Below are 15,278 nucleotides of genomic sequence, written 5' to 3' on the forward strand. Positions count from 1 at the left end.
CAGAACAGAACCTTGAGGGACCTTGGAAGCCAATAGCCAAGGCATCAAACAGAATTCTCCCAGCACCACCTTCTGAGTACAACTATCCATGAATGAACGGAGCCACAGAGCTTTATCAAAATTGCCTTAATCTCACAGATTTATTACTGATGCCTCTCTTGACATGGTGCTACTCATTGGCCATTCTTTTTCTGCCAGTGCAAAGACTAGAAGAACAAGCAATAAGCTGGCCTTTGTTTAACTTCAAGGCAAACTTTTTTTGGCATAGAAGAACTAATAGACCTTTTGTCAATTTTAAAAGCCTTTTTCCTCCTTTCATCCTCAAAGACTTTCCTATCGCTCCAGGGATTACAGATCCAACAAACTGGTCTGGACCAGAAACCAGTTCTCAAGGCACAAGCCATTTTCTTGCTTCAAGACCAAAAACATCAGCCAATCCAAGTCTTGCAAACAACTTCTGATTCCCAGATTTTTATTCAGATGGCTGTCACTACTCTTCTTACATCGCCCTTTTAACTCTTTAGTTTGGTCTGTTTTTTACACTTGTAAAGAATTGGAGCTTCCCTCCCACTGGAAAGGAGGTGGCCAGTCATGTTCTCCATTGTTTTCCTTCTGGAGTAATTTTGGGATTTTCTTGTTCAGTCTGCGCTCTCTCACAGGGTCTGGCCTTTTGTAGCTTGGCTATGGACAGAACTGGAAGTGGATCTATCTATCATCTATCTATATCTATCTATCTATCTATCTATCTATCTATCTATCTATCATCTATCATCTATCTATATCTATCTATCTCCATCCAACAGTTCAGCTAGTCACATGCCCTTGCCTTAAGCAAATCATAGAACGCAACCCATCACGTAGCTGTATCCCTACGCCAACCTAGAAGGTTCATTCATGGTAAGTGACCAGTGTGTCTTTCCCTCTCATAATTATAATTGTTTTGAGCATTTTAAATGTTGTTGTTTTTTAACAGGAAGCTGTTTTTAGTGTCACAATTATGGACATTGTGCGAATGGATGTGATTTTCTCCAAATTTCACAAAGTAGAATCCTAAATAAAATGAGAGTAGTAAAATATAATGTCTAAAATTACTGAGCAGGTCTTATAAGCCCTTATCAGTAAGCATGCGATTCAGTAGGCAGTTAGATACGGTGTGTGACCCTAAGCCTGCTGATCCACAAGCAGTTCTTAATAAATTCAGTGGGACTTTCTAAGCATGATTAGGGTTGTACCCATAGCTAATTTAATGAAAAAGATACATTTACTTAGGTAATTCTAACAGTTTTCTTTGAAAAGAGTAGGTGATAAAATAAGACCAAAGTTTTCTTAATCATAAATGGTACCAAAAGAGCTTCTCTCCCAATACAAATAGCAGCTTTGGAGGGGTGAATTTCATAAGAACTGCAGCCTGTCTGTGTTGGGGGAATAAACTCCTTTCACTATGGCCCTAATGCTGAGTGGGCCCTCTAGTGCAGATGTGGGGAACCTGTGGCCCTCCAGATGTTAATGAACTACAACTCCCACAAGCCCCTGCAGGCATGACCAATGGCCAGAGATAATGGGAGTTGTAGTTCAGCAACATCTGGAGGGCCAAACCTTTTCTACACCTGCTCTAGTGGTTGCTAGTTGTGATTTTTTTAGTGCTAATTATATTTCACAGCAGTTGTAGTTTGGCTGTACATATTTGTGCTTCTTGTACTTGTAGCTGTTGTTTATATCATGGACAAAATTAATTTTGTTCTTTCCTCTAGGATCCCAAAGAGAGGCTTGGCTGCCAACCACAAACTGGATTTTCTGATATCAAGTCTCATACATTCTTTCGCAGCATAGACTGGGATCTGGTAAAGTTCAATTTCATATGTAACCCATTGTGCTGGTTCTTAGTTTAAAGTATTGATGCAAGCCAATATCACACTTAGCAAGTACTCTGTCAAAAATCTACAAGAAAATACAAACAAAAATCTACAAGACTCAAGGCAGGGTGCAGACGAAAATGTCTTGCAAACTTTAGAAGGAGCGGTTTGTAATGTTCTGACAGCTACCCCATTCTACTGTTAAACTGCTTAGGAAACTTAAATAAAAGGTCTGGAATAGTTAAACTTAACTTGATATAAACAGATGGACTCTAGGCTCTAGGATACCAAACGTTATGTTAGCTGTTGGAATATCTTAGCAAAAATTAATTCCAGGTGGGTAGCACAAATTTATTACGGTAAAAACCTTCATTGGCTTGAGTCCACTTCATCAGGTACACTTCAAATACAGCAGAAGCAGCATTTGGGTGAGAGATGGTTTGTAATGGGAACCAATTTAGAGCAGAGAAACACACAGATTTCACCACATCCAGCAGATGTCTTTCCCAAGACATAGCTTCCATATAGGCCTACAGCAAACTTGGCCTGTTTTCCTAGCTTCCCCACAATGAAGAGGACCAGAGATGTGCATTATGAAAAAGAACAAACCCAAAGGGTTCTTAAGTTTCTGTCTCTTTCTCCACATTTCAGCTGGAAAAGAAGCAGGCAACCCCTCCATTTCAGCCTCAGATCACAGACGATTATGGTCTGGATAACTTTGATACCCAGTTCACCAGCGAACCTGTGCAGCTAACTCCAGATGATGAGTATGTTCTAATGTTGTTAAGCATGCTTTATAAGAAATGTATATTATGCAGGTCTTTAGACGTTATCAGATCTGATTTTGTGCGGACTGAATAGCTACTAAACCTGGTTATGCTCCTCATCAAAATAAAAGAGTGATAGAAAGCTTTTGTTGCATTTACAGGTAGTCAAAAACTAAGAAACCAAGGTGATAGTGTAGGAGAGACAACAGGGCATGGGACCAAGGGAAAGAGACTTCTGTTTTGGCAGCCATATACACTTCCATTAAAAAAAAATTAAGCAAATGTTAACTATGTAGAAAGGTAGCATATAATGTCCACATCTTGCATCACTTCATGTTCCCTGATTTTCTAACATTGGGAATGAAAAATGTATGTTTCTATGTCTTTAGGCTGCCCTTATATGGTTATTTTTTTGCTAGGGATCAGGATCCAAAGGATTGTAAGTGTATTAGGGTTTTTCCTCCCTCCTGCTGCAACCCCTTGAGATCCCCTAGAGGAACATCTGATGCCACATGAGGAGCTGCAGCTAGAAAACAAAGCAGGCAGTTTTCCTTTGTCACAAAGGCATGCACTTCAAGCTGTTGAGATTCCAGTCTGAGGTATCTCCACACTGATGAGATTTGTATCTGCACAGAACAACTTGGCACATTTGCAGATTTAGTCAGTAAACTGATGCTCACACCTCCGTCCGTGCAAGGGGAGGTGCTCATAGTGAAAGGTGTAGCATGTGTGCCTTTCCACTCACTCTTCTAACTATCACAGTAGCTTTGTAAAACACTCCATACTGAAGTGCTCACTGCAGTCTTTTAGTTAGATTTGTTTCTTCTGTTATTTTCCTTTCCTTTGGCCTCAAATCCCAGGTTACTGCTGTTGGTCTGTAAATGTTTAGCAGAAAGTTACAACTTGGGCAGCTGTGTGTCTGTAGAGTAGTAGCCAATCCTCAAGTACAGCCACTTTTGTGAATGGAAGCTCCCCATACGCTCTGTTTGGTGCCTCAAAACTGAAATCAAAGGCTTTGGCAGCAGATTTGGAAATGGTGTTTTGATCTGGGTCAGCAACTTCTGCCATTTACTTTCTAGAGTTGCATGCTCTTGCAATGAACTGTTTCCCCCCACCCCACCCCACCCCACCCCAGTGCCACCACATATTCTGGGCCTTCAGTGTCATGCTGCCAAACCCTTCTCGTGGCTTTTTTTTACCACTGAGAGATGAAAATGCCTTCAGTGATATCTAAATACAGTGGTACCTCAGGTTACATACGCTTCAGGTTACAGACTCCGCTAACCCAGAAATAGTGCTTCAGGTTAAGAACTTTGCTCCAGGATGAGAACAGAAATCGTGCTCCAGCGACGCGCCGGCAGCAGGAGGCCCCATTAGCTAAAGTGGTGCTTCAGGTTAAGAACATTTTCAGGTTAAGTACAGACCTCCGGAACGAATTAAGTACTTAACCTGAGGTACCACTGTAATTCGTTCCAGGTGTCCGTTCTTAACCTGAAACTGTTCTTAACCTGAAGCACCACTTTAGCTAATGGGGCCTCCTGCTGCCGCCGCGTTGTCAGAGCACGATTTCTGTTCTCATCCTGAAGCAAAGTTCTTAACCCGAGGTACTATTTCTGGGTTAGCAGAGTCTGTAACCTGAAGCTTATGCAACCTGAAGCGTATGTAACCCAAGGTACCACTGTACTCTGCAAAGGAGGGGGCAGATTCCAGAGCCGAGTGTAAGATGTCATCTATGTAGTTACGCAACCTTCCTCCATTGCTAATACCTCTTTCATCTGGCAGTGGTTAGAATCGGAGTGGCAAACCTGTGCCGCTTCAGATGTTGACCTCCCAACTCCTGTCAGCCCCAGACAGTATGGCCAATGCCCATTGTTAAGATCGCAGAAGGGAAGGACGTCTCTTGCAAAGACCTGTTTCTTGTTGTCTGATGTAGAGGTATATATCCTTTTAGAACATCCAAATTTCTTGCCAAGGCTTTACAAATTCGTTTACTAAAACTAAACGGGGAATGGGAAATCATTTATCATGTTAAGGTCAGGGACTAGAAATGTAAACCACTATTATTAGCAGTATCCTTGTTATTAATATTTAGTCGTGGCTGCTCGCTAAACACAATAAATTGAACTGACTGACTCAGCTGGCTGACAGTATAGCCAATAGTCAGGGATGGTGGGAGCTTTAGTCCAGCAATACTGTATCTGGAGGGCAAAGGATGAGCCCACCCCTAGGTTAGAAGAAACTGAGTGGGATGGTGCTTATCCTATTGCTTTCTGCATTGCAGGGGGTTGGATTAGATGACCCTCGGGGTCCCTTCCAACTCTACAGTTTTATGGTATGTCCTTTTCTAGGAAGGATAAGCACCAGTTCTCCCTGCTACAGAAGTTCTAGACTTCTGTAATACTTCTGCACAAGTGCAGATCCCTTCTATATGGCTGCACTGATGACCATTCAGAGGTAGAATTGTGTGTCTTACAAAACACCAAAATGGTTGCAAACAAGAGATAATTGTGTACGTGTGTGTGCTCCATTTTCAGAGATGTAATAAAAAGAATAGACCAGTCGGAGTTCGAAGGATTTGAATATATTAATCCATTGTTGCTGCAAACTGAGGAAACAGTATGAGAGAATGGCATCGACACAGAGGACAAATAATGTGAATGAACTTTGACATTTAATCCTTAACAACAGTATATGCATGCAAGGCTGGGGTAAACTGTAAGGTTTTGAGTGGAGACCAATGATGATAATTGCTGCTGAAAAATCAAAAAAACATGATTTTGGTAGGTGTCTTCCTCTATTTTTTTTTGAAAAAAAGAAGAAGTTTGGGGCACTGACAGAGCTGGCTTCACAAAGAAATCTGCATTTCGTGCCTGCTTCATCAAGGATCAATAGTTGTTTGCATCCTTGGAAGAGAGATTCCAAACCACTTTCAAAGCTGCACGCTTCTGATGGACATTTTCATGCAATGAGCTACTAGAACAGTGTAACATCCTGAAGAATAAAATTGTTAGTGGTGTTGAAGCTTACTTTAGATGCCTTTTTTCACAAGTGGTACCTATCTTAAATGTCTGTTTTATATATATATATATGTGTATTACATATATATATATAATGTGGAATAAAAGGAGTTGTGTTTTATTAGCAATTAAAACAAGTTTGGGTACAGTATTAAGTGCCTAAATGGATAAACTGCATAAAAATATTCCGTATTTGGTACACTTGATAAACCCTGGTAAGTTCTGGTTAAAGAAAAAAGTAGTATTTTACACATGGAACATAACAACTAACAGCTGCTATCTAACATTAACTTATATCTTCATAGAACTTTTAGACGGGACTTGGATCTCAGCAATAACAATTCCAAATTAGAATTTATCAATTGAAATATCTAGATTATGTTTAATGTGGGAGAAAACAAAATTTACCAAAATCTCATTAGAAAATTTAAATTTGCACATGGTGGATTTCTGAAAATACTTGAGCAGTGCCTACAATGTCTTGTGTTGTATACTAGATTTTTGAATAATATTTTTATCAATGCAATATTCAAAAGGAACAATGGAAGTGTAATAGATCATAGCCTTAAAGTTTTAAAGAAATAAATTATAGGATATCCATCAACATATTGCATTTTTTTCTGATAAAGCACACCTCCTATTTAAAACTATCTGCTTTGAAATGTTCAGCATCTTGTCACTAAGCTCTACAGGAGGATGTTTGGTAAACACAACACTCAAAGCAGTAATATAGTGATGGAGAAAATGAACAGATGTATAAATATTGTATGACTATAATATAAAATATGTCCATATTTCCTCTTTTGAAAATGGAGGATGTTGCATCAGGTTAATTGTCTGTCAGCTTTGGGAATAAAAACGTGTCCATTCGTTTGAGGACAAACAAGGGCACGTTGCTATATAAAACCATTCAGAATTATTGGTCTCTATGGGAGATAACAAGACACCATATTTCTTTTTTTTTTTTAGTAGATTTTCGTTGTAACTCCATTGAGTAGCTTGCAGTTCTGGGGAAGAAAATTCTTCAGGAAGGAGAGAAACCCTGTGTGCCATGATATCTCACCCAATTCGGTATAAAATGCAAGACAACTTGCAACCGTTTTCACATTACTTTTATTGTATAGGTTTCTCAGGGTACAGCATTACATTAGGTGCTGAACATGACATCTCAGTTGCATTCAAGTCCATGAGGTGCTAGGATAAGACTGCCAAATCATGGTATTGAAAAATATTTCAAAGAACCATCAGTTAAGACTATATTTTGTATGTCCCTTACCCTGACCACTGAATTAACGCACATCTGTGATAATTCAACTTTATTAGTCCCATCCAGAGTTGTTGAAAGTTGCTCTCTGAACTATCTTTTTTGTATTAAGCAACATATGTTCTAACCAGCACTAAGTAATTCAGTTAGATGTACTTTCCTCAAATGCTTGGGGTTTAGATAACCAAGTCACCTAGCTAAGAGAGAGTCTTGATTTCTTTTTAATTGAATCATGCAAAAGATTTGAATGCCATTTTTCTTCTTCTTCTCCTTGGTGAACCCTGACTGGTCTGTGTCTCTGTATCTTGGATTCTCAGTGTTCCCTGAATGTTTTGTGTCTCTGTATCTTGGATTTACAACTGAGCAGCTGGTTTTGCATGGTGATGTGACCTACGGATGCTGTCTGGTTCTGGGGCTAAGGGGGCTAGGCAAAACATGAAGGGTTCTTTGCCCTGAACTTCTGTGATATCAGAACATTAGAGTAGGGCGAGTACACACACTTGCTCAAGACAAAAACAAATCCTTGATTTATTTACAATTGAAGGCAATTTACAATGTTGCTGTGTTGCCAAATAAGTTGCTGGTTACAAGTCAGTTGCTTGTGTGCAAGTGTATGACTAATGTTCTGTTCATGATGAAGGGGAAATTTTTTATATAAAGTACTTGTTTTATAAATTAAAGAACAAATGAAGGATGTAATTAAATGTGTGGTTTAAAAAAAAATCCTAATATATTGCAAATGGATCTGGTAATGATATAATTGTCTTAGTATGTAAATGAAATGTAAATGAAAACACTCTAGCTAATTTAATGATTGTAAAACAGTAAATATGTTCTTGTAGTTTTGTATAATTAACTAGTTGAGATCTTTGGCCAGTTTTATTTGTGCAAAAGATGGTATACTAACCCGTAAACAGCTAAGATCATTTATATTCTTGCACATCTATTAAAGACTTTAATGAAAAAGTTTAGACTAATTGTTTCACTAAGCAGACATTTCCCATATAATTTGCTTTGCCACATGTTCCATGTGCCAAAAGGACTTCAGCATTTTATACCTTTGTATGCTATACTGAATTTATTGTTTTGAAGAAAACCGTGACAAAAACAGATCTTCTATTTTAGGCTCTGTTACTTAATGTTAAAATACTTCTTACTGGCCTGTTACTGATAAGATCAGCATTATTCTTGTTGTAAAGGTAATAACAGGTTCAGTTTGCATCAGGTACCAGGTCTTGGTGAACTTGTGCTGAATTTGCTAAGGTATTTGTGAAGCTATACAGTAAACTGACTGAGTATCTTAATGAAATACATCGTACAAAAGCATTAGTGAGCAATCTGAATAAACACACAGAAATTGCAGCGGAGGAAAACTGCTAGCTATCTTTTTATTGAAAACTTTGTGGCTGGATGACTATTTAATTTTCAACAAACCTCATCCCCTAAGCACCCTGAAGCACCCTAATTTTGTTATTAGATTTTGAACTCTGTACAGTCATGGTTCATAATATGCCCCATAGAGAACATACACTTCAGTAGTGCTTTTACTAGAAACATAAGTCATGTGCATCCAGACTTCACTGAGGTTCCCACAGACATTTACAGTACTGACCCGATAGCAGGATACACATAATGAAATATGACATGGCACTTAACCACCTCCTTCTTTAGTTTTTTTGATCTGTGGTAAATTGCTGCAAATTTATTGACTACTAAGAAGCATTGGCTGTTCTCTGCTATCTTCTTTGTTACCAAATTACATCTACGTCACTTTCAGACAAACATTTAGCAAGATGACCATCAATGTCCAGTTTTGACCACCTGAAATTGGAAAACAGAATTATCAGACTTGCAGATTTTAGTATATGCATTTATGGCCTTCCCTTCCCCATGCGATCTCTAGGCAGGTTAGATAACACTTAATGTCAATTTGGCTGTATCGTGCAGGAAGAAATATCATCAGTAAGAAACACTACAGAGGGAGTGATACTCTGAACCATAGCTGTCAACTTTTCTCTTTTGTGAGGAATCCTATTCAGAATAAGGGAATTTCCCTTAAAAAAGGGAAAAGTTGACAGCTATGTTCTGAACTCATCCTTCATCCCATCCCGAAGGCATGTGCAAAAAGGTGTGTCTTGATATGCTGCAGTGTTAGAAACAGAGATATTAAAGCTAGGCACCTAAATGGCACCTTAAACCTAGGTTATGGGTGCAACAACGGAATGTCTAGGCACACTTTTTTATAATGAGAATACAAAGCTGAAAATGGATGAACTGCAGCTAAAATATTATGTTCATTTTTCACATGGTCTAGTCCTGCCCCTGCCCACCCCACTAATATTCTTCAGAGGGTCTTTTCTCCAATCTTCAGAAAGTAGCTGGAAGTGGGGAGGCAGAAAAAGGTCCTCCTTTCCTTCCACATTGCAGTTTTAATCTGAAATCTTAGGTGAAGTACTGCGCCCGGAGATCAGAAACTGCTCATGCTAATGAAATTCCCTGTCGCAAAATGCGCCTAGAACAATGGGAGTTTCGAACACTGGTCTGTTGCCAAAATGCACCTCGGGGGGTGGAAGGGCCTTCCACAACCTGGAGGCCACCACTGAAGACCCTCTCACACCCTGCGGCAGAATCATCAGCCATCCCTCTCCTGTAGATCTTAACGTCTGGGAGGTGTTACATGGGAAGTAGTACATCTCAATTTTGTGTTGAAATGAGGAAAAAATGGCATGCAAATTAGGGTATTAAAAATGTGTTGAAATCTCTCAATACAAAAAAATAGTGTTTCAATTTTGCGTTTGTTAGGGGAAATCTTCCATGTGTCGTTTACTAACAATTTCTACCTTCCATCCTCCATCTGGCAAGAGCAGCCAACACCCTTTTCTGTCTTCCCATTGCTTTGTGCCCCAATTTCTTCCTATTGGATGTGGCGGTGTTTCTCAAACTTGGGGTCTCCAGCTGTTGTTGAACTGCAGTTCCCATCATCCCTCACCACTGGTCTTGCTAGCTACCTAAGGACAATGGGAGTTGCAATCCAACACCTGGAGACCCCAAATTTGAGAAACACTGGATGTGGTCACTTCCATGTGTGTGTGTTATGGATGTCATGACGAACTGAAAAATGAATTTGAGTAACATAACCAATACTTACTTTCCAGTAAAGTGGATCTGACACATGGGACACTGGCTGAGAGCTAATATTTCCTCCTTGTGGTCCTCTGTATTTTCTTGGTTGCCGACACTCAAACAAAGAGCAGGAGATTCCTGCACAGGTAACACTGATGTGGCATTGTTAGGCTGGCACAACAAAGCACTTTGCTTATCATCATTTGATAGTATTTTATTTTCCTTTCTGCTTTTTCCTTCACTCTGTGTTGTACCCCCTTTCCAAAGTTTTTCAAACACAAATACTCTTGGCTGGCTCTGTGCAGCTATTGATGAATGTCCTGGTGAATTCTGCTGGGCTGAGTGCAGGCACATTTCAATCATTTCTCTACCTTCCAGCTTAGAGGAAAGATGATTGTTGTGTCCAGTTGTTGTTTCCTCAGCAGTATATTTACCAGCTGGAATGGGGTTTTGCTTGGGAACAGGAGAAATAATACCGAGTCTCCCATCTGCATCATTTCCTCTTTCTATCAAACTAAGAGCTTGATTTTCAGGAGGCTTTTTACTTCTTGAATTATTTGTGTGGTAACGTGGAAATGGAGTCCACTGAAACTGTTTCATTCCAATGTCAAATGTTTCTGGGGCTGGCTGAGGATTTGTAGTTTGTGAGCTCTGAAACACAGACAAATTAAAGTTTTGCTAACTCTGTAGATTCAGAAGAATATATAAGAAAGCCAGTAAGATACCATAACCAGTGCTGGGTTTGAATGTGGAAAATACAGTTTGAAAGAGCTCCCAAGGTATGATCTATCACTTACGGTTCGAATACAGAAAATTTTTAACCACACTTCATGAGTTTATCCAGCTTACCAATGGCAGGATGTTTGTGTTATCACCAACACAGCCTTGTTTAAGTGTCACTGTAACTATTGTGCCTTTGCATAATTACCACTGTCCCTTTTGCATTTCGCTTGCCTCTGACTTTAGTCCTCACCATTCTGCCTTACCCATGATGTGTATGTGCGTGTGCATGTTGTCAATTTGAGATTACGCTTCATGCATCCAAGGTGGATTCTGATCAACAAAAGCTTATGCCATAATAAATTTAAGTCTTTACAGTTCCACAAGACTGTTTTGCTTTTCTTTCATTCTCTAGTGGCTCCACGGTGGAAACAGCCTTTAGTTCTGTCAAGTATCTCCTCCTGGTTGACAGGCATGGAAATTAATGGACGTGACTAACTTGGGCCTATTAATTTCAATGGATCGACTCTGAGTAGCACTTAGATGGATTCAACTCTTGTGCACACGCCTACCCGCTTCCTCCCAAAACTAGTTAAGTGTGTCATCAGTGTCTTGTGACCATGTTTCAGGACTTTAAAGCCAAAACCACTGCCAGAGGCATGTCAGTTTGGCATAATAGGAGTGTAGGCTGCCTCTTCTGCAAGTTTGACATGAGATGCTGTGGCAGGAATGGGGGTGGTACTTACTCCCATTCGAGTGGTCCTCCTAAACCCCTGCTGTTGCCACAATTCAATCTCACTCCCCAAACCTGCACTCGACAATAAGAAGAGGCATACCTTCTATACTCTTCCATACTAAAAATCGTAACGCCAACCCTTCCTCACACCGCTCAGTTAAGGCCCCAAGCGGCAGTGAAACCAAGTGTCACAGGACCAAACAGAAAACTTCCCACATCAAATGTATTATTACACAATGCCCATTAAAACTTAATACAAATATGCAGGATTTCGGCATGGGCAGTTGTGGGATATGGTGGCCTTTTTATGCTGTGCTATTATTGCTATGCTTGTAGCTACTTTTTATTACATCCAAATGTGGCTTGAGATGCCAACTGCCTCTCTCCATTTGAAGCAGATCCTGCAGTTTGTCATATATGGTCTTGTTTCATGTGCTGCCTCCATGAGAGATCCAGTGGGTGGCAACACAACAGGCCTTTTCAGTGGCGATTGCCCACTTATGGATCCAGCTTTTTAAAAATAGAATTGCCTTTTAGATATGTCTTTGTTTTATGCCGGTTATAATGCGTGTGTTTGTTTATATATTGTAAGGCACTTTGAGTTACCTTGGTAAGAAAGTGACAAATAAATTTAATAAATAGTAATCCAAATGATTTTATATATTGGTTGTTAGACTGGGAGTATGAGTTTGTGGCCCAGAGTTATTTTATTATGCCACTGCTATACATTTTGTGGATTTTGTACTGATTAATTGAATTGTCAAACCGTGTTTCATATTGTTTGCATTTCCCCTCCTATTATTGTCGTTTCTGTTAGCATCAGCCACTTTGGGCTTCTTCCTGGAGAAAAAAAGGGGGGTACAAATAAAATGATGACGTGTGAAGTACAGCCTCTTGTCCAACTTTATCCTCCTAAAGTTCAAGGCTAAATGCAAGAAGTTTGGCTTTCTGGCAGGTTTTACTGATCACTCTGACAGGCTCAGTGTATCACAGTCAGCATCAACTGAGAGGGTTCCTTCCATTGTATCACATTCTTGAAGGCATTATAAAAAGCAAATTAGGGCAGTGGGGAGCTTCTCTAATATCAAAGCCATTACCTTCAACCTTATTTTCAATTATTTTTCCATTGCATGTTACTCTCCCTTTAAAGTGTATGAAGATGAGGACTTGTTTTTAATCTTGAGATATTATCTTAATGGTCAATAAGTATCTTAATGGTTAATAATAATTCAAAACACGTTTTACCTTTGTAAGAAACTTGGGAAGGTTGACTACTTTTTCTAAACTCAAGCGATGCAGGTGTGGCTCCACAGACTTGAGTAATGTCATCCACGCGATTTCAGCACCGCTTAAGCCTTGCTCTTCAAACCAGCAAGAGCTGCTGGAAAATGTACTACAAAACATAAAACTCAGGAATAGCATCATTTCTCTTGTCAGAACCAACCTGATACAGCTGAAGCCACTTGCAAGCTTGGAGTGGAATTGTTGAGAATCCTACATTTGCGAGGCAATCTTGGTGACTGCACACTGAAACCAGTATGAAAGACAAACAGAGAAGGCTCCCTTTTAAGGTGTTCTCGATTGAAAAATTCCACACCTGTAACAGTAAACTCTTCAAAAAACAACAACCTCTAAGTGGCCACTATTTGCAAACATCAGGTCCTTTGGTCTAAAAATGAAACAGGAGACAGATGTAGGCTACTGCTGTAGTACTATGCAACATAACCAAAGCCTAAACGTGTGGCTTATGTTATTTAACTTACAATTGTAAATAATAATATCAAATTAATTAGCCTCTAGTGATGACAAGTCTTGCTCTACTTAATCCTAATCATAAAAACCTAAGGCACTTAACATATACACTCGATGGACACTCCTCGCCTCTCGTACACAATGACCTCTCAGATTCTTGTTCACCTACACACCCCTTGCACATGACCGATTCTTAGGTAAGTTTCAAGCATTTATTACAAGGTTCTGTTAACTGGTCTGCGTTGACAGCAAAACAAAACTGTTCTGAGGATTTTTAATAGGTCGTGTATTAATATTAATACAATATACAAGTTATGTTATATGAGAACAGCCCTCATCATCCTCATAACAAAACCCTGAGGCTTTGCCCCCCCCCTTTTAATGCACATCTAATTCCTCTTGACGCTCAATCACCTAAACACTCCCATAATACAAATCTTAAAAGGAGAGGTTTTTGTGTGCCTTTACTGCTGTAACACGTTTATTGGCTTAACCTATTTTGTTCTACTGAATGATCTTTTAAATCTTATATTCAAGGGGCTCATGCAGGGCCGGATTTAGGTTTGATGAGGCCCTAAGCTACTGAAGGTAATGGGGCCCTTTATATGTCCAGCTGTCCTTTGTCAACAACAAATTGTCACGGTTTTTTGTGTTGGATCTACAGTATGCTATATGGTGGCCACTGGTCCCATCACCTCCTGGCAAATAGAAGGGGAAGAAATGGAGGCAGTGAGAGATTTTACTTTCTTGGGCTCCATGATCACTGCAAATGGTGACAGCAGCCACAACATTAAAAGATGCCTGCTTCTTGGGAGAAAAGCAATGACAAACCTAGACAGCATCTTAAAAAGCAGAGACATCACCTTGCCGACAAAGGTCCGTATAGTTAAACTATGGTTTTCCCAGTAGTGATGTATGGAAGTGAGAGCTGGACCATAAAGAAGGCTGATCGCTGAAAAATTGATGCTTTTGAATTATGGTGTTGGAGGAGACTCTTGAGAGTCCCATGGACTGCAAGATCAAACGCATCCATTCTTAAGGAAATTAGCCCTGAGTGCTCACTGGAAGGACAGGTCCTGAAACTGAGGCTCCGATACTTTGGCCACCTCATGAGAAGACCCTGATGTTGGGAAAGATGGAGGGTGCAAGGAGAAGGGGACCACAGAGGACGAGATGGTTGGACAGTGTTCTCGAAGCTACAAACATGAGTCTGACCAAACTGCAGGAGGCAGTGGAAGACAGGAGTGCCTGGCGTGCTCTGGTCCATGGGGTCACGAAGAGTCGGACACGACTAAACAACAACAACAATATGGTAATTTATGGACCTAATAGTTTATTTGCCTATTTGCACATAACAAATGTGCAAATATGTATTTTATCAAAGTAATTGTTACAACCAGTCTGTGCAGAAGGTAGGCACCCTATATATAGAAATGAGCAAACCTGTGATATTTTAGGGAGCAAGCAGGGCCCATTACTTACATCATAGGAGCCTAGACAGCACAAAACACTGTTGCTGTGTGTAGGTTTTATTTTATTTGTTTTTTAGCTTGTATTTTGGAAATGTACCTCCAGTGTTGTTGTTTTTCCTTAAATTTTTGGGGGGCCTCCAAGAGAGGGGGCGCTCCTAAGATATAGCTTGTTTAACTTATAGGTAAATCCACCACTGGTCATGCCTTGTTGCAAGTCGCCTCAGTTAACTTGAAACATATGCATCTTTCTCTCTCGCGCGCACACACACTCAGAGAACGATCCAATCATTCCACACTCACCACCTGCGCGCGCGCACCCCACTCCCGCGCTGCTGCATTCCTAGGCCTTGTGGCGGGCGCCTGCGCATTCGCACGCAGACTCCCCACCCTCCCGCAGCGTGTCAGAAGGAATCCCAACCCGGACTCACGGTGCTCGGCGAGGAATGGCCGAGGGGCGTCGTTCCGCCTCTTCTTCCTCCTCCTGCTGCTGGTGCGGCTGCCGCCTCTTGCGCTTGAGGCTGAGCTTTCCTCCCCGGCTGCTGCCGCCGTGTTCAGCCCGCTCTTCGTCGGCCAT

The 15,278-nt window shown here is 40.4% G+C and overlaps 2 protein-coding genes across 7 annotated transcripts in view; one reads left to right on the forward strand and one right to left on the reverse strand.

The window, feature by feature from the left end:
* PRKCZ (protein kinase C zeta) overlaps positions 1–5,646 on the forward strand; it is a 95,905-nt gene extending 90,259 nt beyond the window's left edge. For all 6 annotated transcript variants that reach the window (XM_083513057.1, XM_083513058.1, XM_083513055.1 and 3 more), the window contains 3 exons: positions 1,752–1,841; positions 2,505–2,620; positions 5,155–5,646. In XM_083513057.1, the coding sequence (XP_083369183.1) occupies positions 1,752–1,841; positions 2,505–2,620; positions 5,155–5,242 (294 nt within the window). In that variant the 3' untranslated portion in view covers positions 5,243–5,646. The remainder of the gene's footprint in view (positions 1–1,751; positions 1,842–2,504; positions 2,621–5,154) is intronic.
* A 2,626-nt stretch (positions 5,647–8,272) lies between these two features.
* On the reverse strand, positions 8,273–15,278 carry FAAP20 (FA core complex associated protein 20; the record flags this gene model as incomplete). Its single annotated transcript, XM_083513254.1, has 4 exons — positions 8,273–8,722; positions 10,050–10,675; positions 12,726–12,873; positions 15,133–15,278. 4 exons carry the CDS (start codon positions 15,276–15,278, stop codon positions 8,650–8,652), a joined length of 993 nt encoding a protein of 330 aa, XP_083369380.1. The 3' UTR covers positions 8,273–8,649.

Source organism: Podarcis liolepis (assembly GCF_965112155.1).
Source record: "Podarcis liolepis genome assembly, chromosome: 7".
Classification (NCBI taxonomy): domain Eukaryota; kingdom Metazoa; phylum Chordata; class Lepidosauria; order Squamata; family Lacertidae; genus Podarcis; species Podarcis liolepis.